General features: G+C 33.0%; 1 protein-coding gene across 3 annotated transcripts in view; it reads left to right on the forward strand.

The window, feature by feature from the left end:
- The window catches only part of TLK2 (tousled like kinase 2), a 160,552-nt gene that overhangs the window by 72,298 nt on the left and 64,557 nt on the right, over positions 1 to 23,697 (forward strand). For all 3 annotated transcript variants that reach the window (XM_074224422.1, XM_074224420.1, XM_074224421.1), the window contains 4 exons: positions 673 to 768; positions 2,138 to 2,230; positions 6,721 to 6,831; positions 10,715 to 10,851. In XM_074224422.1, coding sequence (XP_074080523.1) covers positions 673 to 768; positions 2,138 to 2,230; positions 6,721 to 6,831; positions 10,715 to 10,851 — 437 coding nt within the window. The remainder of the gene's footprint in view (positions 1 to 672; positions 769 to 2,137; positions 2,231 to 6,720; positions 6,832 to 10,714; positions 10,852 to 23,697) is intronic.

Here is a 23,697-nt window from a genome sequence, read left to right on the forward strand (position 1 = left end):
AATATTATGTAAAATAGTTTTAAGCTTAGTGATGATCCAGAGACATCAGGAAAAAATAAAACCATAATCATTATACTTTTTGTCACAATGTGTGTATGTTTTGTTTAAAGTAATTAAAATAGAAGTTTTAATATTCTTTATCCCACTTCTCTGACGGGTCTGTACTTTACATGTGTATATGGAGAGATTTTTAAAGGCAGTATTGGGAGTTAGATGTGTACTTCAGTGATGAAGTTTTAGAAATATTTCATAAAGTGCCTAATAAATCCTAAAATAGCATTGAATTATAATCAATAAGTTAAAGTATTAGAAATTCACCTGAATTTTTTGACAGCTGAGTGTTCATGGATGATGTTTACCCACTTGATGCATTATGTGTTGATAGTTAACTAAATTTAAGTGTCACAGATTTAATTGTTTGAATTTAGAGCTGGATCTTAGATATCATCTTGTCTAGTAGATTTTTCCTATAATTGGATTATTTTTGTGATACTGGGAGAAATCACTGGAATAGTTAAAATCCTATTCTGGCAAACATAGTATATGCTTTAATTTGTGTATTGATGAATGATAAGTCCTTATTTATGTTTTAAAAGTTATATTCTTGTTAACTTAATTTTGGAGAAAATTAGAAGCCATATGGTGATTGTTCAGTCTTGTGTTTTATTACAGGCTCAGCAAGGCAGCCCTTCTTCTACTGGATCTGGCAACACTGAGCATTCCTGCAGTTCCCAAAAACAGATTTCCATCCAGCACAAACAGACACAGGTATAATGTGATAAAGAATGCAAGAAAAAACTCACTTAAGAGTGCATCATACCATATATAAAAGATGTTATTTCCCAGTTTTGCATACTATAATATTTCAATTTCTTCCTATGTTTATTAAACTTCATATTGTATTAAGAAGAAAAATTTAGAGGCTTTATCTTGTGTGTGAATTAGGTACTTTGGGGGGGCTATTTTAACTCTGAGGGTATTTGTTATTTGTATTTTGAAATAGAATTTTTATGCTAATTAAGTACCCTTTAAAAGTTACTATGCTACTAGAAGCACATTTTTAAATTCAAAATTCTCATACTTACCTAACAGGACCTTTCTTTTTCCCCCTAAAATATCAGTGGACCATCATATTCATGTTACCTATTTAAATGCCTCATAAAGAATTTTAATTCAAGTAACTTTATTTTTATTTAAGGACTGGAGTTGGAAGTGAGTTTCATAGGATTTTAAAAATTTAGAAACTGGAAGGTATTATAAAATCATTTAATTCAGCTCCCTCATCATGATCACGTCTGGAGTATATTTACTGCATTTTACAGTATTCTCTTGGTAGGATGGTGGAGAGACCAATTTTTAGTCTTATTTGGCACCATTGTCTTTAAAGGATAATTAAGTTGGCATTCTGGGAATGTATATAAAGTTTTAGAAACCATGTTCTCCACAGAAGTAGATAACAGACTCCCTTGTCCTCCTCCTCTTCCTCCTCCTCCTCCAGTTCTTTGGATTATCATAGAATCAGTTTTAGGTTTGTTCTTGTGCTTGTTTCTTTGGTCCCACTAGATGGCATATTTGTTCTTTATAGGAAATTTCTTATGTGAAGTCCAGCTCTAATCAATCTGGTTCATTTCTGGAATATTGTATTTCTATATTTTTCACATATTCCATTGGCACATCATCTCTGGTTTCTAAGATGTTGACCAGTTGACTGGTTTGTGAATTGATATATTTGAATCTAGAGTTAGTATTTTTTTTTTTAGGTTTTTTGCAAGGCAAATGGGGTTAAGTGGCTTGCCCCAAGGCTACACAGCTAGGTAATTATTAAGTGTCTGAGACCCGATTTGAACTCAGGTACTCCTGACTCCAGGGCCAGTGCTTTATCCACTGTGTCACCTAGCCGCCCCTAGGGTTAGTATTTTAAAAATTGCAGATCTTGAGTCTAATTGACCCTTCTTATTAGAAATAGTTAACAGTTAAAGAATGAGTTAGGTGAAAGGAATATTAATTTACTTGAGAAAAAAGTTTATGGCTCACTTACATATGCTTATATGTAAAAGTTTAAGGTTAATACTGTGCTTCTTTATAGCTGTGACATTCTTAGAGAATAACTCATTTGTTTTGTTTTTCCTTTCTACAGTCTGACCTCACGATAGAAAAAATATCTGCATTAGAAAACAGTAAGAATTCTGATCTGGAGAAGAAGGAGGGGAGAATAGACGATTTATTGAGAGTGAGTGTTGAATTATATTTGTTTGAGAGAAAAACATGGAATACTTCATAATTAGCATAGATTTCTGTAATTGGAGCAACTGAAGTATAGTATCAAATTAGATTAGGGATTCTTAGCTTGTTTGTACTATTGAATCCTTTCAGCAGTCTCTGCTGAAGCCTATGGACTCCTCAGAATAAAGTTTTTAAATTTACAACCATAAGGATACATAAGATTACAATGGAAACTGATTATACTGAAATGCATTTATCAAAATATTCTTTTAAAAAACCATCAGTCAAGAAACTCTGAATAAAATAATATGTGTAAAATACCTTCTAACATTTCTATAAGCTTTTGAAGTATTATACAAATGAGAACCACTGTTACTCTTCACAACATTTACTACCTGTGTGATCTTGAAGAAGTCACTTAAACTCCCTCTTCCTCGGTTATAAAACTGAGGTGGGATTAGACCAGATGGCCTGTGAGGTCTTTTCAGCTTTAAATCTATCATCTTGAAGTCCTATTCTGATACTTCATCATGGTATGAAAGTGATCTTAGACTCTTGAAGACTATGCCAGTGAAACAGAAGCTTTATTAAGAGACTACCATGTTGGAATGGAATAAGAGGGTAAAACTAGTAGTGGACTCTGTCACCTGAGGACCAACCTAGCTAAGTTTAGCTAGGCTCAACAATAGGGTTTGGTCAGCCACCAGATGTTAATTTTTTTTGGCCACAGAAACTTGTGAAAACATCTACTAAAGCATAGAGGGATTGCGATCTACATGGGTGAAGGGAGTAGCCACGCCAGTGAAGCCACAAATCTTTTGAAATATTGAAGAATTGTGTGAGTTATATAAAAGTGAGCTAAAAGTATGTTTCGAGGAGCCAAGTGACAAGATCTCTAAAGGTTCTTTCCAGCTTCTGTGGCTTATAGAAAGGTAAATAATTTGTATTTGGGTATTCTGTATTAGTCTGTTGTTGAATTTTGGAAGTGGACAATTTAAATAGTAGCATTATCTGAGGCATCACCTGTTTCTGAGCACTTTATTCAGACGCACTACCTCATGCTTAATTTGATATAGTAGTGCCCTCATCCATGTGGATAACTCACTTTGATGACCACAGTTCATCTGTGACTTCTTACACCATATGACTTTTCTGTATTCTCCTAAAAATCTGTAGCAGTGAGCCTATCTATACCCACTATCCTGGGGGGTGGGGGGAGAAGAAAGTCTTAGGATTTTTTTTTTTTGTCTATATAGATATTATGGGGCTATTTATTATCCCTTACATTTGACTGATCTGCCTTTTCTGAACCTACATCTGCCTGATGACATCATTTGCACCCCTTGTCCTGACTAGTTCTTTATTGGTACTGTATTGTTTGCTATTCATGGTTAATACTCATTTCTCTGTTGTCTTTGGGTGATTCACAATTTTAATTCTTAAGAAACTAAGATTTTCCATGACTTTCCAAAGCTGTAGCAGGAAAAGAAAATGTTTATGGTGAAAGAGTTTGTTTTAGTAAAAATTTGTAGTTATTAAAAAGTAGTATGTGGATTCCTAAAAACACTCCTTCTTTTCTCGCTCTTTTTGCTCCACTCCACTCCACTTTTAAATGTGGCCAAATTCTTATGAAGGCTCTTTACAGCCAGTCATCTGCAAACAGGAGACTCAGGAAGTCTTACATTCTCTATTCCTTTTGGTCAGTTTTATGATAATAAAGATATGCTCTGCTATAGAATTTTATTTGTTAAAAACTTTATATCTGTTCCCTTTTTATACCCTAATCAGATATGTTTTGAGTACATGCACAGGTTATATTCATTAAAAACTTTTGTAGAGTTGGAAAAAAAGATATGGTAATCAGTAGTTATTTAATGTTCTTTGAATCACTACAGATTCCAAAAAAATTGAAGAGTTTATTATTTTAAAAGATCCATACAGATCTCCATTTTTTCCCCTTGTTCTTCCATTTTCTTCCTTATTGTTGTAAAGGAGTAAGAGGGTAAAATTAGAGGTAAAAACTCTACTATAAAAAACTTGTCATGATGACTGTCATCTGAGGACCAACCTGGCTTAAGTTTAGCTAGTTTCAACAATAGGGGTTGGAATAACTTTGTTAAATTGGATCTCTTTGCTAATCTTCCCCCCCCCCCCACTGTTTCTTGTTAATTTAAAGTGTTATGATCTTCATCATCTTTCACAATTATACAAATTTATTCTCTGAAATGTTGCCTTTGGGTTCCTTAAGGAAATCAAGCATTGTTGATTGATTAGGTTCCTAAGATCTTTTGATCATTCAGAACTTTCTTTGTCATCAATAACTTGTTTCACTGGATCAGGTTGAAGTTTGCTCAAACTTTTTGAAGTTTGTCTTTTCTTCGTCAAGACGCACATAGTGCGTCTATTTTTCTTCTTGTAGTATGGTATTGGTTTTTACCGTTAGCAAATCTGACTGTACATTTGGAATGTCACTTTGGAAGCTAGTCATTTCCTGTTATAATTAATTTAATTTTTCATGATATTTGGTGTTTGCCATCATTTGAAGTAGTTTCTGTTTGTCTTTTCAGAAACAGTCATGATTATAGACCTTTTCTTTCTTACTCTGTACCATGTTTTCCAACATAATTTTCATTTTCTTGCTTTACGCTAACATTTGCATTATTTCTTAGGGTCTTACAGATTTCTTCATAAAATTTATCCACTTTCATATTCTCTGCAACAGATTATTGGTCCAAAACCATAATTATTTTCATTGTGATATTTTTTGCAAATGCATATCTGAAGTAAATGATACCCACATGTCCCAGTGAATTAGATATGTTGTTGCAATTGGACACATTATAACCAGCTCTCTATCTGCGTATCTTAGGAAGTACCTGTGAACCTACTTCCACTTAGCTGCAACTTCACTTGCTGGTAGTGTTTCATTTATAGCCACAATGTCAATTTTGTGATATGATTCTCTTCTTTAGTGGGGTGACCACTCTTTGTTCATTAGACAAAGATTTCTTATTTAAAATTTGAAGATGTAAATAACTACTTCTAGATGATCTAAAAGTCATGCTATTAACATTTTGATCCCCTTTCTGCCATAGTTACCATAGAAGTGAATTGCCTAATACAATGAAATCACTGTTTTCAAAGTAAAACCAGAGAAAACTTTGAAACCTATCATCACAACACTAATCATTAGGATTGCATATTAATAATTTAATTTTCATTTTGTCTCAATAGAACTTAATTGTTAATATTCCTGTATTAATATTATCAGGAAAGATTTTAGATTGACACATTGACACAGACAAGTTAGTTGTCAGTATATTTCTAAGCCAGACTCTGAACCTAAGGCTAAGGTCATAATATCAAATGTGTTTAAAAAACCTTTCTGAAATTTTTTTTATTTGTTAATGTTTGTGACCAGGTACTAAACAGTCTTGTGTGAGAAATTGTATTTATAGATTTTTAGCCCTTACTGCCAATTAAGTGTTTAGAAATATTTTGTTTTCAAAAAATTCAGGTTACATTTGTATTTGTTTAGTTGAATATTACAAAAGAATGCATACTTTTACATGAGTGAATTTGGATTTGTATAGGCATTTTGATTATGGATTTTAGGTTAACTTTTCATCTATGTCCTACTCAAAAGGTTACATGAGTTTTACATATTCCAAATTTTAATTATATCAAGACATAGTAGTTTGAGGAAAAATAATAGAATTATATTTAAACTTATTGGGGCTGGTTGAAATCACTTTCTAATGGAAGTAGGAGCCTCCTTAAATGGACTAATTGAAAATGAACCAGAGGATGCTTCAGTTATTTTCATAAGACACATAGATTCAAAACATTTTATCTATCATATAAGCTTTTAACTAGGCAGAATAAGTATATTCTAGCATTCATTTCTGAAGCAAGGACCAAGAAAGTTGGGTGAATATTGTGAAATAATCCATTTTAGTGGGCATAGTTTAATAGAATGATTTACTCTTAGCTATGTCTTTCTTTTGTTTTAGTACAAGTAATTTAAATTCCTCTTGTGTTCCTTTGGGAAATGAAAATGAAGATAGGAATTGACTTTGTCTCATACTCATATCTTTTTGAATTAGTCACCCACTTTGACCATGATTACTCTTCTAAGAATCTGTTTTTGTTGGCTTTGCAAGCAGACTGCAATTTTTAAATATAAACTAACAAAAAATTATTTTTTTAAAAAGCATTTAGACAAATAAGATGAAATAGAAATTTTATGTCAAGTAGTTATTGGGAGGAACACGATTTATTCTAGTGACAGTTCACATTTAACCTATTTTCAGATCAGTTTGATCTAAAGAGGTAAGTGAAGTTATTTTATCTCCCCCTTTCAGACTAGTTTTATTTTTGTTTTAGCTTTTATTGTCTTTTCCCCATCCTATTATCCAGAATCGGCTTTATTAAACATTCTTCCTGAGAATTAACTTAAGAATAATTAATTACTTTTATTTGTTTTCCTAATTGAAGGCAAACTGTGATTTGAGACGGCAGATTGATGAACAGCAAAAGATGCTAGAGAAATACAAGGAACGGTTGAATAGATGTGTAACAATGAGTAAGAAACTCCTTATAGAAAAGGTTAGTAATCTGAAGTTTGTATTTAAAGCCATTTAATAGAAGATAGAGGAGGGGATGAGGGAGGGTTCTTTGGGATTTGAGTTGAAATTTATTCTCTGAGTACTAAACCAGTATGTTAATATATACCCAGGAATATACTTGCATTGTGAAAAATGGACAAACTGTTGTGAAAGAACTTTTTTAAATAAGGTTTTTAGGGCAGATTATTTTTATTGCCTATGTTTCTATGTATAGCCTCCCTAGATAACCACTTCTTATGATTTTTTTTCTCTCGTTCCAACTGATCTTAAGCATTTTGTTATATACTGGGTTTTTTTAAATCTGTATCCATTGTATAGAAATTTTTGTTAGCTACTTTGTTCCATGTGGCATAAGGAATAGTTTTTTATATGTTAATGTATAAATAAAGTGATGTTACTTGTTTTTATTCTAGACTACCTGGAATAGCCAAAGAAATGAAGTCCAATTTATGCAAGTAGCTTTGGAAATATAAATTTAATGCTCTTTAGTGTCATTAACCTAAAAGTTTATTTTCCCATGAAGTTATTACAAGTAAACTAAAAAAGTTTTGAAGCTAAACAAGATGTTAGCATTGGAGTTTGATGCTATAATAAGTGGATAAAAAGCTTCTACCAGAAGGAATACTGTTAAAAGATGATTATGAAAAATCATCATTGGAAGAGGGGAGGTATTGAAGAAAGATATTTTAGCCCTTGATTCTGATCAGGTCTACCTAATAACAGTAAAATGTATACTCCTTAAATACATTTTATTTTTGTTTTTGTATCTCTGGTTTCTAGCACAGTACCTTGTAGGAATCATTGTTTATTAAAGGAATAACTGATTTTGTAATTAGTTGTAAAGGTAAACCATATTCAATTAACAGATCCCCTGGAAATAAGAATAAACCAAGTAGAAATCATTGACTCCAGAATAGCAAAACATTTCAGAAAAATTCAAAATATCAAAAAACTTAGAATGTTATATAATTCATATTTTTAATACTTAGAAAATAGATAAATTTAAGAAATCACTGGACTTCAAAAAATTGTTTTCTAAAAAATATTTAAACAACACTTACAGATGTTTAATAGGCTATGGAGGTAATCTTTTAGCAAAGAAAAATTTACAATTTAGAGATAGTATTTGAAAAAGCATGTTCTACATCTTTTATCACATCTACTTCTCTATTCAGAAAAAAAAGCAAAAACAATTCCTATTTTCTTCTCACCTCTGACTTCATTAAAAAAAATTACTCAGAGACATTAACTGCAAATCACTTAACCTCTGTCTCAGTTTCCATTACTGTAGAATGGAGATCTTAATAAAACTTATCTCCCAGGATTATTGTAAAGATCAACTGAGGTGATATCAAAGTGCTTACATGGTAAAGTGCTTGTCCCCTAGTAGATGCTGAATAAGTAAATGCTTGTTTTTCTTCCCCATTCTCTTTCCTTTTTCATTATTCTCTTCAGATTATTTGCCTCTATATACATTTCATTGGTCTACCTGAAAATCATGATTTAAAAATTGGCCTAGGCATTTTATTTCTAGAAATTGTAAGCAAATGTTGCTAGATATATTAGAGTCACAGGGAAAAGTAAAATAGAAAGAATCCTCTGAAGAGAAAAATTTTAAGAAAGTGAGCCAAAATTTACTAGAGCTCCCATGTCAAAAAAAAGAAATAACCTTACAAGCATAATGAAAGAAACTTTTTTGGCTCCAAGAAATTACAATGTGAAACATAAGAGACTTAGTAGTTTCTACCAAAAATGAGAGATCTTAGAATACCCATATTCCAGAAAACTAAAGCTACAGGAGTAGAACCAAGAATAACATCCTAAAAAATAAAATATAATTCTTCAATGAAAAAATGCTCCTTTAGTAGAATAGAAGACTTTAAACTGTATTTCTGATTAAAACACCAGAGCTAAGGAGGAACTTTGAAATGCAAACACAGTAGAGCTAGAGAAACTTAAGAAGTAAATTTATTTAAGCAATTGATTGAGGCTATAGTGCTAACATCCTAATGCAGAAAAGAAGTAAGTGTTGCTTCAGAATCTTAATATATCCCTAGGGTAAGAACTCAAAAAGGAAAAGTGGAGGATCTATTAGGTATGTTAACTCTGCAGACCCATATCACACTTGTATTTGTACCTGCTGGTGGTGTACCATGAATGTGTATTGAATTCAGTATGCAGTTTTTGAGGGATTTTTCTTGAGTGATGTGGCTGAGGAGTGCTAAAAGTTTGGAGGCCTCTGCTCTTAACTGTTTTTCTGAAAGGAGAAAAAGAAGGGAGGGTAAAAGGAACACTAGTATAGAAAGGAAAAAGAGGAGGTGGTACTTGATATTTCTTCTAATTTTGGTATATGAGAAAAAGGAATATACTAATATGGAGGGAGGGTTGGGGGGACCAGTACATTAAATGTACTTCTATCTTCTGAAATGGATAAAGGAAGCTTGAATATATTTGGCATTCACATACATTATACGTAATTCATTTGTTGTAAATTTATATCCATCTTAACTAATAAGTAAAAGTTGATAAGAGGGGGGATGAGAATAGTCAATAAACAAAAGAACATTTCTGATCCCAAAAGGAGCCCTGGAGGTTGGGAACAACTAGAAATGAACAAACAGTTAAAGTACTGTATTAATTGGAGAATGATTGAACAGATTGTAGTAGATGAATGTAGTGAAATATTAATATGCTGTAGAAAATGTTGGAAGATTATTTCAAAGAATCCAAGAGTAGAATGAATTTATGCACTATGAAGTAAGAAAAAATTAGAAGAACACGTTTTACAAGGATAGCAAGATTGTAAAGAAAAATAACTTCGAGGGGCAGCTAGGTGGCGTAGTGGATAAAGCACCAGCCTTGGAGTCAGGACTACCTGGGTTCAAATCTGGTCTCAGACACTTAATAATTACCTAGCTGTGTGGCCTTGGGCAAGCCACTTAACCCCGTTTGCCTTGCAAAAACCTTAAAAAAAAAAAAAGAAAAATAACTTTGAGTGACTTAGGAACTCTGATCAAAGTAGTGACCAAAACAGAGAGATTCAAAGTACAGAAAGTGGCATTTTTTTTTTTTGTACATGATTACTGTGAAGGTTGAAGAGAATGACTGGGTATTAGCATTAATGATTCTAAAAAGAATGGGCCATTAATTTTTTTAAAAATACTTGAAAGAGAAAAGAGGAAGTTCAAAAGGAAGCACAGACAAGCAGTGAAGTTTGAAAGTAGCATGCACTTCTTAGTGAAATAGTTGGAGTTAAGTAACTGGTCCAGGGTCATGTAGCTGATCAGTGCCAGTTGTCTTGAGAGCATATTAGAACTCAAGCCCTCCTGAGTACCACCAGGGCTGGTGCTCCATCCCTTGCATCTCCTAGCTACCCTTAAACTTACATACTTTTGTAAAAAAAGAAAAAAACAGGGGCGGCTAGGTGGCCTAGTGGATAAAGCACCAGCCTTGGAGTCAGGAGTATCTGGGTTCAAATCTGGTCTCAGACATTTAAAGTTTTGTCTGTTAGACAAATGAAACAACTCAAAAAAGGTGGGGGGCTGTTGGGGCAATCACTAGTTTTTGTATGATATTTTGCTTTATGACATGGGAAGGTTTGAAAAGACTTTGATTTAAAGACAAAATAAACCAATAAAATACATTTTTAAAGGAAAGAAAGGGATATATATATATAACCATTGTGAAGAAGAAATTGTTTCTCAAAGGTAGTTAATGGTGGTGACTGTTAGGTGTTAAATAAGTTTTTAGATAGTTAACCTTGAAAACTCTAGAAATTCTTGTGCTTATAAGAATGAATGAGTGATAATGGTTTCATATCATGTTTCCAGTTCTTTCATTCCCATTTTTTCTTGTTTCTTTAGTCAAAGCAAGAGAAAATGGCATGCAGAGATAAAAGCATGCAGGACCGCCTGAGACTAGGTCACTTCACTACTGTCCGACATGGAGCCTCTTTCACTGAACAGTGGACAGATGGTTATGCTTTCCAGAATCTTATCAAGTAAGCTTATTTTCTTGAATTAATAGGTGAAAAATTTCAGATTTACTAATCAATATTTTATATCCTTTGATGTTTTTACTGTTTTAGTAAAAAATTAAAAAAATTTTATATCCATTGGCTTTTCATCTAATTTTGGTGATCTATGGATGAAAAAAGAATTTAGAAAAATTAGGTTCGGAGTAAAGCATTTGACAAAGAATGTAAAAAAAAGCTATTGGGAAAGTGTTTTTGTTTTTATTTTATCTTTTCATTGTTAACTAGTAAGCCTAATAATAGAAGCTTCAATAACCTGATTTTATTGTTTTCAAGTGTGTGAAGTATTTTTACAAAAGACTTTCTGAATATGTTTTTCTGTATCTACAGAAGCATTAACAAAAGTAAGTAGATTGAAATTTAAAAATAAGGACTTTAGACATAAAAAATTTCTGTACTTTTAGGGTAGAAAATAGGATAGGGTGTGGGAGGAATATTAGTAATCTCTGTCCTTAGAGCTGCAGAAGTATGCAGTTCGTAATAAATTTAGATATATTTCACTTCAGGACAAGAACTGCAGTTGATTGGGAGTTATTAGCAGCATGTCCTTACCAGTCTTGTCTAATGGGCATTTTGAAATGATAGCGCATTGACACCCATTGCCTACAGAAAGAAAAGAAGACAGTCTTTTAGGCTCTGTTTTTGTTTTTGAAAGGAAAATCTAGGCTAGTACTTTTCAAATATTTTGAGGTTTTGGAACTTCAGAATAGTTCTTTAGACCAGTGGTATTCAAAATATTTTGTCTGTGGTCTGTTTGAATGCAGAAGAACTGCATTCTACTTCATGTCACCAAAAGAACTTTCCAAAGTAAAGAAATAGCCTATTAAGATTTATTGAAATGATCTCTTCAAAAAATTTCAAGTTTTTTAATCAATTTTGTTATTACATTACATTTACAGATTGTTCCCATTACACAAAAGATATTTTGTAACAAAGTATAAAACTAGTAATAGTGACTTGTCTGAAAGCACATGCAGTATTTTACTTCTCTAGTAACCCTTTATTAACATTAATGGAAATCTATTTTTTTCTCTCCCTTTTACTCCACATCCCAATGGGGAAAAAATGAAAAGGAAAGGAAAAACTCATTTTCATAAGAGATATGTAATAATTGAACAAAACAAATTCTCAAAAATGGCTGTATGCAACACGTGTGTATTTATGTATGTATGTCTTATATGGCACTTTAAAGGCACTTTTCAGTCATGGTTGTCATATATTGTCAGTTCTCTGGAACCTTGAATGATTATTGTATTGATCTACAGGTCTTACATCGTATGTGTTTACCTGGTGTTTTTATTTTACTGTCTTTTTATTATTCTATGAATTGTTCTCCTGGTTTTTCTAATCATTTCTGATCAATTTATAAATGTTTTTTACAGTTGTTGATATTTATAAATACTGATGTTATTGTAGTGGAAGTGAATCTTGTTTCTGCTTACTTTGCTCTGTATTAGTTCATTTAAGTCTGTTTCTTTGAAAATATCTGATTCTTACAGTTCAGTAGTGTCATATTAATACATGTCACATCTTCCTGAGCCATTCCTCAGTTAATGGGTATTTTTTAATTTCATTGGGGTGGGGATGATGGAGGGGTTTTCACTATAAAATGGACAGTTAAATATTTTTTATATATTAGGGATTTTTTTCTTCTTAGTTCAATTTTGGTGCCTATGATTCAAAATTTCCTTTCAGAATCATTGCACTAAGTCATGGGTTCATTATCAAAGTGTCAGTGTATTTATTTTCTATAACCTCTCCAACGTTTATTATTTTCTTTTTGGTCATCTCTATGGTTTGTGATAGATTGGGCTTTAGTGATTATTTGGGGCAGTTTTTCTAATGGCAGGTTTTCTTCTCTTTAGGACTGCCTGTTCATATCCTTAGAACAGTAATCAATTGGGCAATAGTTCCTAGAAAATTTGAGTCAATCCCTTATGTATGTTACAAATGACTTTCTTTTAGAACCTTACTATAGTGATTTTATCTGTTTTCCTTTTAATCTCAGCTTTATTAGATTTGTTTGTTCAAAACTTTTAATATTGTATTATCAAAATTACCTGCTATGTCTTTTGTGATTCTCTTGATACCTCAAATTAGCTAGTGGTTTGTTTTGTTTTATTTTTATTTTTTAAAACAGCTCTTTGTATTATTCAGTGTTTTTTGTTTTCATTTTTCTTAGTTCTGCTAAATTTCCGCATTTTTACATTGTTAAAGTTTTATAATTTGTTTAAAAATTTTTTAGTAATTTTAGTTGCATTCACAAATCATTTATGTTATTGTTTTGTTTATTGTTAGTGAAAGTTTTTATGTGTAAATTTTCCCTGATAACTTCTTTGACTTATTTCACCAAAATTTTAGAATTTTGTCTCACTGAAAGTCACTATTTTAAACCTTATTCTTTGATCCATTAGTTCTTTTTGTTTTTTTGCAAGACAGTAGGATTAAGTGACTTGCCCAGGGTCATACAACTAGGTAATTATTAAGTGTTTGATGATAGATGTGAACTCAGTTCTTCTGACTCCAGGGTGGGTGCTCTGTGCACTGTGCCACCTAGTTGCCCCAACCCATTAGTTCTTTAGGATTGAGTTTATTTAGTCTACAATCATTTTTTTTAAACAACCAATGATAGGAAATTGTTACTTTTAAAAATTAAGTTGATATTCCTAGTTCAGTTTTTTCTCCCTTCTTACCTCCCTGTTGTCTGTTGTTCAAGGAAGAAAAATAAACCCCCTGTTAGAAATTTGTAGTTAAAGAAAACAAGTTTTGTATTTGCCATGTCTTAAAAAACCGTGAATCTCCACTCTGAATTCATCACCTCTCTGACAGGAGTTGGGCAATATATTCTAAAGAATTATGCTTGATCATTGTGTTGATTAACATTCCCTAGTATTTTTCTTCCTTTGTTTAAAATGTGTTTTTTATAAGCAACATACTGCTTCATATCTGCTGCCAGATAGTGTCATTGAATAGAGAGTTAAGCCTGAAGTCAGAAAAACTTAAGGCCAAATATGACCTTTGCTATATATGACCTTAGGCAAGTCTCTTAACCTATGTTTGTAAGTTTCCTCATTTGTTAAAATGGAATAATAATATTTTATCTTCTAGTGTTATTGTGAGGTTCAAATGAAACTGTATTAAGTATGCAGCACAGTACCTGGAACTTATTATATAAATGTTATCTCTACTATTGCTAATTTTTTAAAACCTTTTACATTTTGTTGGTGAGTTCATCCCTTTTATAGCTATAATGTTAATTGTATATTTTCTTGAATTATATTCTCCTAAATATATATGTATATTTCTTACTCCCTGTTTATTTCAAATTATTCCCCTTTATTGTTTTCTTTTTATTCATTTCTTTACTATATCCTCTCAAGCTTAAGGCTTTTTATTTAAAAAAATTGCAGCTCTCAGAGTCTGTCGTCCTAATTCTATTAAATTTCCCCAATGACTACTGTTCTAGTCTGTCTCTTTTAAATTGAATATATTTCTACACCAAACTCAATGTGTGTGTCTTCTTCCCTCTTTTACTCAGTTTAGGTGAAAGTAAAATTGGTTACACTCATTTTTCTTAGTCCTTTGTTTACACATAATTCTACTTGTACACAATTCAAATGTGTTATGAAGTTATATCATTTTTCTTTCATTTTCTTTTAATGCATCTTCTCTTACTTTTTTCATTTTTCCTTATATCTTTAATACATAAAAAGTCTTTTACTAGTTGATTACATTTATTACTCTGTCAAAAGAATGCCAAAAGAAACCATATAACATTCCCCTTCTCCATTAGAATATAAACAGTTTGTGTTCATTCCATCAGTGCAACCATCAGGGACTGTTTGCAACAGAGAATACCATCTGTATCCAGATAAAGAACCGTGGAGTTTGAACAAAGTTCAAGGACTATTCCCTTTAATTTAGGAGAAAAAAAAAGCAGATGTCTTATTGTCTGATCTTGTCTCTTATACTTTTTTTTCCTTCCTTAAGGATATGATTTCTCTCTCATTACACTCAATTTGGATCAATGTACAACATGAAAACAAAGTAAAGACTAACAAAAACTCAAAATAAATAAAATCTTTAATAGAATATAAACAGTTTGTCCTTAAAGTTCTTTCTGATTATTCACCTGAGTTGCTTTTTTATTTTTCTCTTTAACTTCCATGTTTATATTCCATAATTCCTAATTTTAGCTTTTCCCCCAATCTGGAATTTTAGAAAATCCTCCATTTCATTTGTAGGATGAAGCTTAATTTGGTTATAAAACTTTGTCTTTTGCCTTTAGGAATTTCTTATTCCATGTTCTTTGCTCCATAAAAGCCATCCATCTCTCTCTCTCTCTCTCTCTCTCTCTCTCTCTCTCTCTCTCTCAAGATTTTATTTATTTTGAGTTTTACAATATCCCCCAATTTTACTTCTCTCCCCCCAACCCCACAGAAGGCAATGTGTCAGTCTTTACATGTGTTTCCATCGTATACATTGATCCAAATTGAATGTGATGAGAGAGAAATCATATCCTTAAGGAAGAAACATAAAGTATAAGAGATAGCAAGATCAGATAATATCACGTTTTTTTGTCTAAATTAAAGGTAATAGTCCTTGGTCTTTGTTCAAACTCCACAATTCTTTCTTTGGATGCAGATGGTATTCTTCACTGCAGACAGCCCAAAATTGTCCCTGATTGTTGCACTGATGGAATGAGCAAGTCCATCAAGGTTGATTATTGCCCCCATGTTGCTGTTAGGGTGTACAGTGTTTTTCTTGTTCTGCTCATCTCCCTCAGCATTAATTCTTACAAATCCCTCCAGGCTTCCCTGAATTCCTATCCCTCCTGGTTTCTAATAGAACAGTAGTGTTCCATGATATACATATACCACAGTTTGCTAAGTCATTCCCCAGTTGAAGGACATTTACTTGAATTCCAATTTTTTGCTACCACAAACAGGGCTGCTATGAATATTTTTTTACAAGTGATGTTTTTACCCTTTTTCATCATCTCTTCAGGGTATAGACCCAGTAGTGGTATTGCTGGATCAAAGGGTATGTATGCACATTGTTGTTGTCCTTTGGGCATAGTTCCAAATTTCTCTCCAGAAAGGTTGGATGAGTACACAGCTCCACCAAAATTGTAATAGTGTCTCAGATTTCCCACAAACCTTCCAACAAAGATCATTATCCTTTCTGGTCATATTGGCCAGTCTGATAGGTTTGAGGTGGTACCTCAGAGAATCTTTAATTGGAATTCTCTAATAAGTAATGATTTAGAGCAATTTTTCATATGACTGTGGATTGCTTTATCTCATCTGTAAATTGCTTTTGCATATCCTTTGACCATTTGTCAACTGGGGAATGTGACTCCGTTCTCTGTATGTTTTTGAAATGAGCCCTTTGTCAGAAACATTACTTATAAAGATTGTTTCCCAGTTTACTACATTTATTTTGATCTTGGTTACAGTGCTTTTATCTCTGCAAAAGCTTTGTAATTTAATGTAATCGAAATCATCTAGTTTGTTTTTTAGTGATGTTCTCCATCTCTTCCTTGGTGATAAACTGCTTTCCCTTTCCATAGATCTGACAGGTAAACGAGTCCTTGATCTTCTAATTTGCTTTTAGTGTTTTTTTTTAATGTCTAAATCCTGTGTCCATTTGGATCTTACCTTGGTAAAGGGTGTGAGGTGTTGGTCTAATCTAAGTTTCTTCCGTACTACTTTCCAATTTTCCTAGCAGTTTTTATCAGAGAGAGTTTTTATCCCAATAGCTGGACTCTTTGGGTTTATCAAACAGCAGATTACTATAATCATTTCCTGCTATTGCACCTTGTCTATTCTACTGGTCTACCACTCTATTTCTTAGCCAATATGAGATAATTTTGATGACTGATGTTTTATAATATTATTTTAAATTGTAGGGCTAAGCCCCCTTCTTTTGCACTTTTTTTCATTAAATTCCCTGGAAATTCTTGACTTTTTATTTCTCATATGAATTTTCTTACAACTTTTTCTAACTCATTAAAATAATTTTGGAATTTTGATTGCTTGGGCACTAAACAGGTAGTTTAATTTTGGTAGGATTTTAATTTTTATTATATTAGCTCTACCTATCCATGAGCAGTTGATGTTTGCTTAGTTATTTAAATCTGATTTAATTTGTGTGAGAAGTGTTTTATAATTGTTTTCAAAAAGTTTCTGAGTCTGCCTTGGCAAATAGACTCCCAGGTATTTTATATTGTCTAAGGTTATACTTTGAATGGGATTTTTCTTTCTAGCTCTTCCTGCTAGTCATATATAGAAAAGTTGAGGATTTATTGAGGGTTTATTTTATATTCTGCAACTTTGCTAAAATTGCTAATTCTTTACAGTAGTTTTTTGGGTGATTCCTTGGGATTCTCTAGGTATACCATCATGTCAACTGCAAGAGTGAAAGTTTTGTTTCTTCCTTCCCAATTCTAATTCCTTCAATGTCTTTTTCTTCTCTAATTGCTGAAGCTAACATTTCTAATACTATATTGAAAGGAATCCTTGTTTCACCCCTGATCTTATTTGGAATGCCTCTAGCCTCTCCCCATTGAATATAGTGCTTGTTGATGGTTTCAGATAGATACCACTTAATCATTCTAAGGAACAGTCCATTTGTTCCTACACTCTCTAGTGTTTTTAGTAGGAATGGGTGCTGTATTTTATCAAGCCTTTTCAGCATCTATTGATATGATCAAGCTCTGGCTTTTTCATTAGGAATTGTTGGAAGTCTTCCATTTTGTTAAGTGTACATCTTTTTCCCTGGAAGAGAAGGCTCAGCTTTGCCAGATAATGTATTCTTGGCTGCATTGTAAGCTCCCTTGCTCTTTGGAATATCTTGTTCCAGGCCTCCGATCTCTTAATGTTGATGATGCAGCGAAGTCCTGTGTAATCGTTACTTGTAGGATTTTCTCTTGTATCTGATAGTTCTGGAATTTGACCACAATGTTCCTTGGTGTTTTCATTTTAGTAACTCTTTCCGGAGGGGATCTGTGTATCCTTTCAATAACTATTTTGCCCTCTGGTTCCATGATGTCAGGGCAATTTTCCATCATTAAATCCTGTGATATTAAGTACAGGTTTTTTAATCTCTTCAGTGTTTTCAGGAAGGCCTATAATTCTCACGTTGTCTTTCCTTGATCTATTCTTGAGGTCAGTGGTTTTGCTGATGAGGTATTTTACATTTTCTTCTATTTTTTTTTTTATTTTTTGGTTTTGTTTAACAGATTTTTTGCCGTCTCACAAAGTCATTAGTTTCCACAGGACTCCATTCTTTTTTTTTTTTTAAGAAGAATTTTCTTCATTTACTTTTTGCCACCCCTTTTCCAATTGGTCAATTCTATTTTTGTAGTTTTTCATTTGACTAATTGAGGTTTTGAGAGAATTGTTTTCTTGTTGCAAGGTGTTAATTATTGCTCTTCCCAATTTTCCAATTGATTTTTAAATTCCTTCTTTTTTTTTTTGTTTTTTTTAGGTTTTTGCAAGGCAAATGGGGTTAAGTGGCTTGCCCAAGGCCACACAGCTAGGTAATTATTAAGTTTCTGAGACGGATTTGAACCCAGGTACTCTTGACTCCAAGGCAGGTGCTTTATCCACTACGCCACCTAGCCGCCCCTCCTTCCTTATTTCTTCAAGGAAGTCTTGCTGTGCTGGAGAGCAGGTCATATTCTTTGCGGAGGTTCTAGGTCTCTCTGAGTTAGTGTCTTTTCCTTCCAAGAATTTTTCTATGGACTCTCCTCCGGGCTGGCCTTTCTTCATTATCCTAAGACCTTGTGTTGGGGGAAGGGTTGGTTTACAGAGGTTTGGTGTTGGGATCCCTTAGAGGCTTTACTCACTAAATATACTATCTCCACCTGGTCAGTAGTGGGTAGTAGAGGTTTTTATCTCCACCTGGCCAGTAGGGGGTGCTGGTTGCTTTCTCTGGAGTGTTTGTGACCTAAATTGAGACACTCCCTTGGCCTGGAGGAAGTAGTTGAAGCTGTTGAATACTTTTATCTTTGATCAGTGGTGGGCTATATCCTTGGGTGAGGTAATCACTCTCCCTATTCATAGCTGAGATGGTTCTGCTGCTTTGCCTTAGACTAGGGTTGAAGGTGAGCTGTAATTGTATTTGTTCTGGGAAGAGGCTTCAGCTGAAATGAAGGTAATGACTCTGAGTTCCTCTGAACCAGAAGGGGGAGGGATCAGACCAGAGTAACCCAGAAATCAAGGTCTGCAACTCTCTGGCACAGGAACTCTCCCTCCAGTCCTGCCTGCAAGCTTCAGACAGTCAGTGCCACAATCAGTGCCTCTGTTCCTTAGTTGGCCTGTTCCCCTGTGACTGACTCTAGCCCCATTGCTGATCAAGCAGTCTGGTTCTCAGGCCCTCAGGCTCCCAGACTCCTGCCCTGCTGCTAATCGGGCTAATCTGAAGCTGATCCAGGTTCCCAGTCTCTGCTCCTGGTAGAGGCAGAGTCTGCCCTCTGTGACCAGATTCTCACCCATGATCTTGGAAGACAGGTCCTAGGTAGATATTCTTCCCCTGGCTTTCTTTCCTTCTGGGTTTTGTAGATTGGATTTCTGTTAAGAGGTTTGTTTCATGTTCTATATGAGGGAAGATCAGGAGTCATTTTAGCAGTGTGCCTGTCTTTTCTTTGCCATCCTGGCTGGAATTTGCATCATTTTTTTTTTTTTTGAAGAATTTTAGTTCTTATGGGGAAAAAATTTTCATTGGAGTTTTGTTGACAAACGTTTTTGAATTTATCTTGCCTTGGTCTCACTTGCCATCATAAAAGTTCTTTGTTGATTATAGTTCATTTTTATTGCTCAAGTCTCTTCAGTTGAGTTTTAGGTCTCCCCTACTCTTTATTATTTGTTTGTTTGTTTTTGATTTTTGCAAGGCAGGGGTTAAAGTGACTTGCCTGAGATCACACAGCAAAGTAATTTTATGTATCTGAGGCAGATCCTACTGACTCTAGGACCTGTGCTCTATCTACTGTGCCACCTAGTTGCCCTCCCTCTTTATATCAGATCAGGTTGAGAGCTTTTCCTTTGTGTGGTTTTTCTTTAGGTCTTTTCCTTCACTACACTAGTCCCCTGTAATTCTGTCTTAGTTGAACCCTTTTTCTTTGGATTTGTAATAGGCAAGGAGAGGTCTTTTCTTTGATCATCAGTTAAATCTAAGAGTGTGAGAGATGATTAATGAAGGTAATTTTTGTAAATCAGTTTGAGATCTGATAATCCTAGGCCATCTTCCTTCATATTTTTGAAATTGATTGCCTTGACATTCTTTGCCTTTTCTTCTTCCATATGAAATTATGTTGCTTTTTTCTTGGTTTATAAAATAACTTATTTTTGGAGTTTGATATGTCACTGAATAAGTAAATTAATTTAGGTAGAATTGTCTTTTTCAAAATTTTGGCTCAGCTAACCCATGAGCAATTATTATTTTTCTGCTTGTTTAGATCTGATTGTATTTGTGCAATGTTTTTTCTGTAATTTATATTGTTCCTGGGTTTGTTTCGGCAGGTAGGTTCCAAATATTATATATTGCTTATAGTTTTTTAAAATATTTCCTCAATCTTTTGCTGTTGGTTTTTTTTGTAATATATCAAAATACTAATTTATTTATGTGAATTTATTTTATATCCTGGAAATTTTATGATGTCGTTGATTATTTCAACTAATTTTTTAGTAGATTCTCATGGATTGTCTATTTATGTCTTCATACCACCTGTAAAAAGTAATACGTTGTCTATTCTAATACCTTTAATTTTTCTTCTTTGATTGCTGTAGCTAGTACAATATGACTAATAATGATGATTTTGGACATCCTTTGTCTAATCTTATTGGATAGGATTCTTGCTGTATAATAGATGATTGCTAATTTTTTAGGTAGATAGTACTTAAGGAATTTTAAGAAAAGTTCCATGAGTTTTTTATTCATATGCTTGATATGATTAATTATGCTGATAATTTTCCTAATATTGAACCAACCTTTCAGTCTTGGCAGAAATTTCACTTGATTATAGTGTATGATCTTTTTGATATGTTGCTGTAATCTCCTTGCTAGTATTTTATTCAAAACTTTTGCATCAGTATTCACAGGGAAATTGGTCTGTAGTTTTTGCTTTCCTGGTTTAGATATCAGCACCATATTTGTGTTGAGAGAAATTTTGTAGGACTCCTTTTTCTATTTTTCCCATGTGCAATTTAGATGTATTGTGATTAATTTTTATAATTCTCTTGTGAACCCATCTTGTCCACGAAACTTATTGATAACATATTCTATTTCTTTTAAAAATAGAGCTGTTTAAATATTACATCCTTTTCTGTTAATTTGGGCAGTTTATATTTTTGTAAATGTTCATTTATTTCACTTAGATGTTTGATTTATTGGTATTAGTCAAAATAGCTCCTAAGAATTGTTTTAATTTTCTCTTCATTGGTGATGATTTCACCCCTTTCATTTTTGAGAAGAGTAGTTTTCTTTCCTATTTTAATCAAACTAACCAATGATTTATCTATTTTGTTGTTTTTTTCCATAAAGCCTTCTCATAATTTTATTTAGTAGTTCATTGGATTTCTTTCAATAGTATTAATCTTTCCTTGGGTTTTTCAGGATTTTCTTTGTGGTTAATTGTGGACTTTTAATTTATTCTACTTTTTATTTACATGTCTAGTTTATTGATGTGCTCTTTACCTATTTTATTAATGTAAGTGTTTAAGTCCCCTGAGTACTGCTTGAGTTGCATCCCATAAATATTGCTATGTCATCTCATTGTTGGCATTCTATTTAATGAAATTATTTATTGTTTCTATGTTTTGTTCTTTGACCTTCTCATTTTTTAGGATTAGATTATTTAGTCTCCTGATAATTTTAGTCTGTGTTTCCATGGTCTTTTATTGAATGTAGTTTTTATTGCATTATGATCTGAAGAGGGTGCATTTAATATTTGGGTTTTTTTTTAATTTGGCTATGAGGTTTTTATGCTCATGTATTACATGGTTCATTTTTTGCATAGGTGCCATATATTGCTAAGGATGAAGTGTGTTTTTTTCTATTCACATTTAATTTTCTCATATCTATCAAATGTAACTTTTCTAAAATTCTGTACATTTCCGTAACATCTCTTGTTTTATTAAATTTTTCTAGTTCTGAGAAAGGAAAGTTGAGGTCCGACAATGATATGGTATCTTTTATTTCCTCCTCTAACTTTTTCAAGAATTTGGATGCAAAACCATCATATATTTGTAGTATTGATATTACTTCATTATCTATGATAATTTTTAGTAAAATATAATTTTTTTGCTTTTCTCTTTTAATTAAATATATTTTTGCTTTGTCCAGGATCATGATGACTACTCCTTTATTTTAACTAAAGTTTAAAACAATAATAGATTTTCCTCCAACCCTTTACCTTTGTTCTGTGAGTCTCTTGAAATGTAAGTTCTTCATTTCATGGTTCTTTTATGTAAGATAGATTTATCCCATTCTGCCTGGCTGTTCCCTGTTCTCCCAGTGCATCCCTCTTTCTGACCTCTTAATTTTCTTAAAAATCCCATCATAGTTAATTGCCCTAATAATGATATTCTTAAGAGTTATGTGTGTCACCTCTCCATGTAGTAATGTAACAGTTTAATAATTTTGAATCCATTCTTACTGTTTTTAATATTTATCTGTTTAATGCTTCTCCTGAGTCTTATATATTCAAATGTCAAATCTTTTTAGTCCTCTCAAGCTTATTTTTTAAAGCAGAAATATTTGAAAGTCTTGTATTTCATCAAATGTCCATTTTCACCCCTGAAGATTATCCTCAGTTTTGTTGAATATGTTATTTGTTTTAATCCTAGCTTCTTTGCTCCTCAGAATATCACATTCCAAGCTTTCTCCTTACCCTGGCTCCATGATATTTGAATTAATTTTTTATTTTTTTTAGATTTTTGCAAGGCAAATGGGGTTAAGTGGCTTCACTATCTTCTGGTTTTTGTCAGTATTGTTTGTGTGTGTGTGTGTGTGTGTGTGTGTGTTGCTCTTTATTCATTTTCTCAACTACTTTCTTTTTTTAAGAGTTTATTTTGTGTTTTACAATTTTTCCCACATTCTTGCTTCTCCCCCGCCCCGAAGGCATTCTGTTAGTGTTTACATTGGTTCCATTCCACTTATTTCTTGATTTTTTTGACACATGTTAAAATTAAGTTCTGCTTCTTCGTTGTAGAGGGTCTTATTCCATTTTAGGTTTTTTTTTTTTTTGCTGCTGTTTTTTAGAGCTAGTTCTGGTATTGTAAGTTATCATTTTTCCAAGGATGGTATGATTAAAGAGAGATGGTCTCTGCTCTTTTATCTGGGAGTGGCCATAAGCATTCCTTTCTGTTCTAGGAGTCCCTCCTTGCCTGGGACTGCAAGCACTACCGTGCTACTGCTTAAGCTTCCCTTGGTACTGTGATGTGTTTGGGCAGTACAACAGAGTACTGCACCCAGTGTTAGCAAAATGTCCTCATTATCTGCTTCTGACCACTTGTCCTGTCCTCATTGTTTGTGGATTGAAAGACCCGAAAGCCTTGCAACATGCTCCTAAGGTCTTCTACTGACTTGCCATGGCAAGGCTTGTCCTACATTGTGCTTCACTTCTGCCCTAGAGACAGACCTTTTCTACCCACATTCTGAATTGTTATGGGTTGGAAAATTTTTCACTCCAGCCTTTTATAACAGCATAAATAAAAGTAGAAACTAAATTTTTTATTTAGGAGAAAAGGTAATGTAAAGACACATTTAAAATTTTCTTTTATTAAAAGCGGAAATAAAAATGTCAAGTTA

Source organism: Macrotis lagotis, chromosome 2 (assembly GCF_037893015.1).
Source record: "Macrotis lagotis isolate mMagLag1 chromosome 2, bilby.v1.9.chrom.fasta, whole genome shotgun sequence".
NCBI classification, from domain to species: Eukaryota; Metazoa; Chordata; class Mammalia; order Peramelemorphia; family Peramelidae; genus Macrotis; species Macrotis lagotis.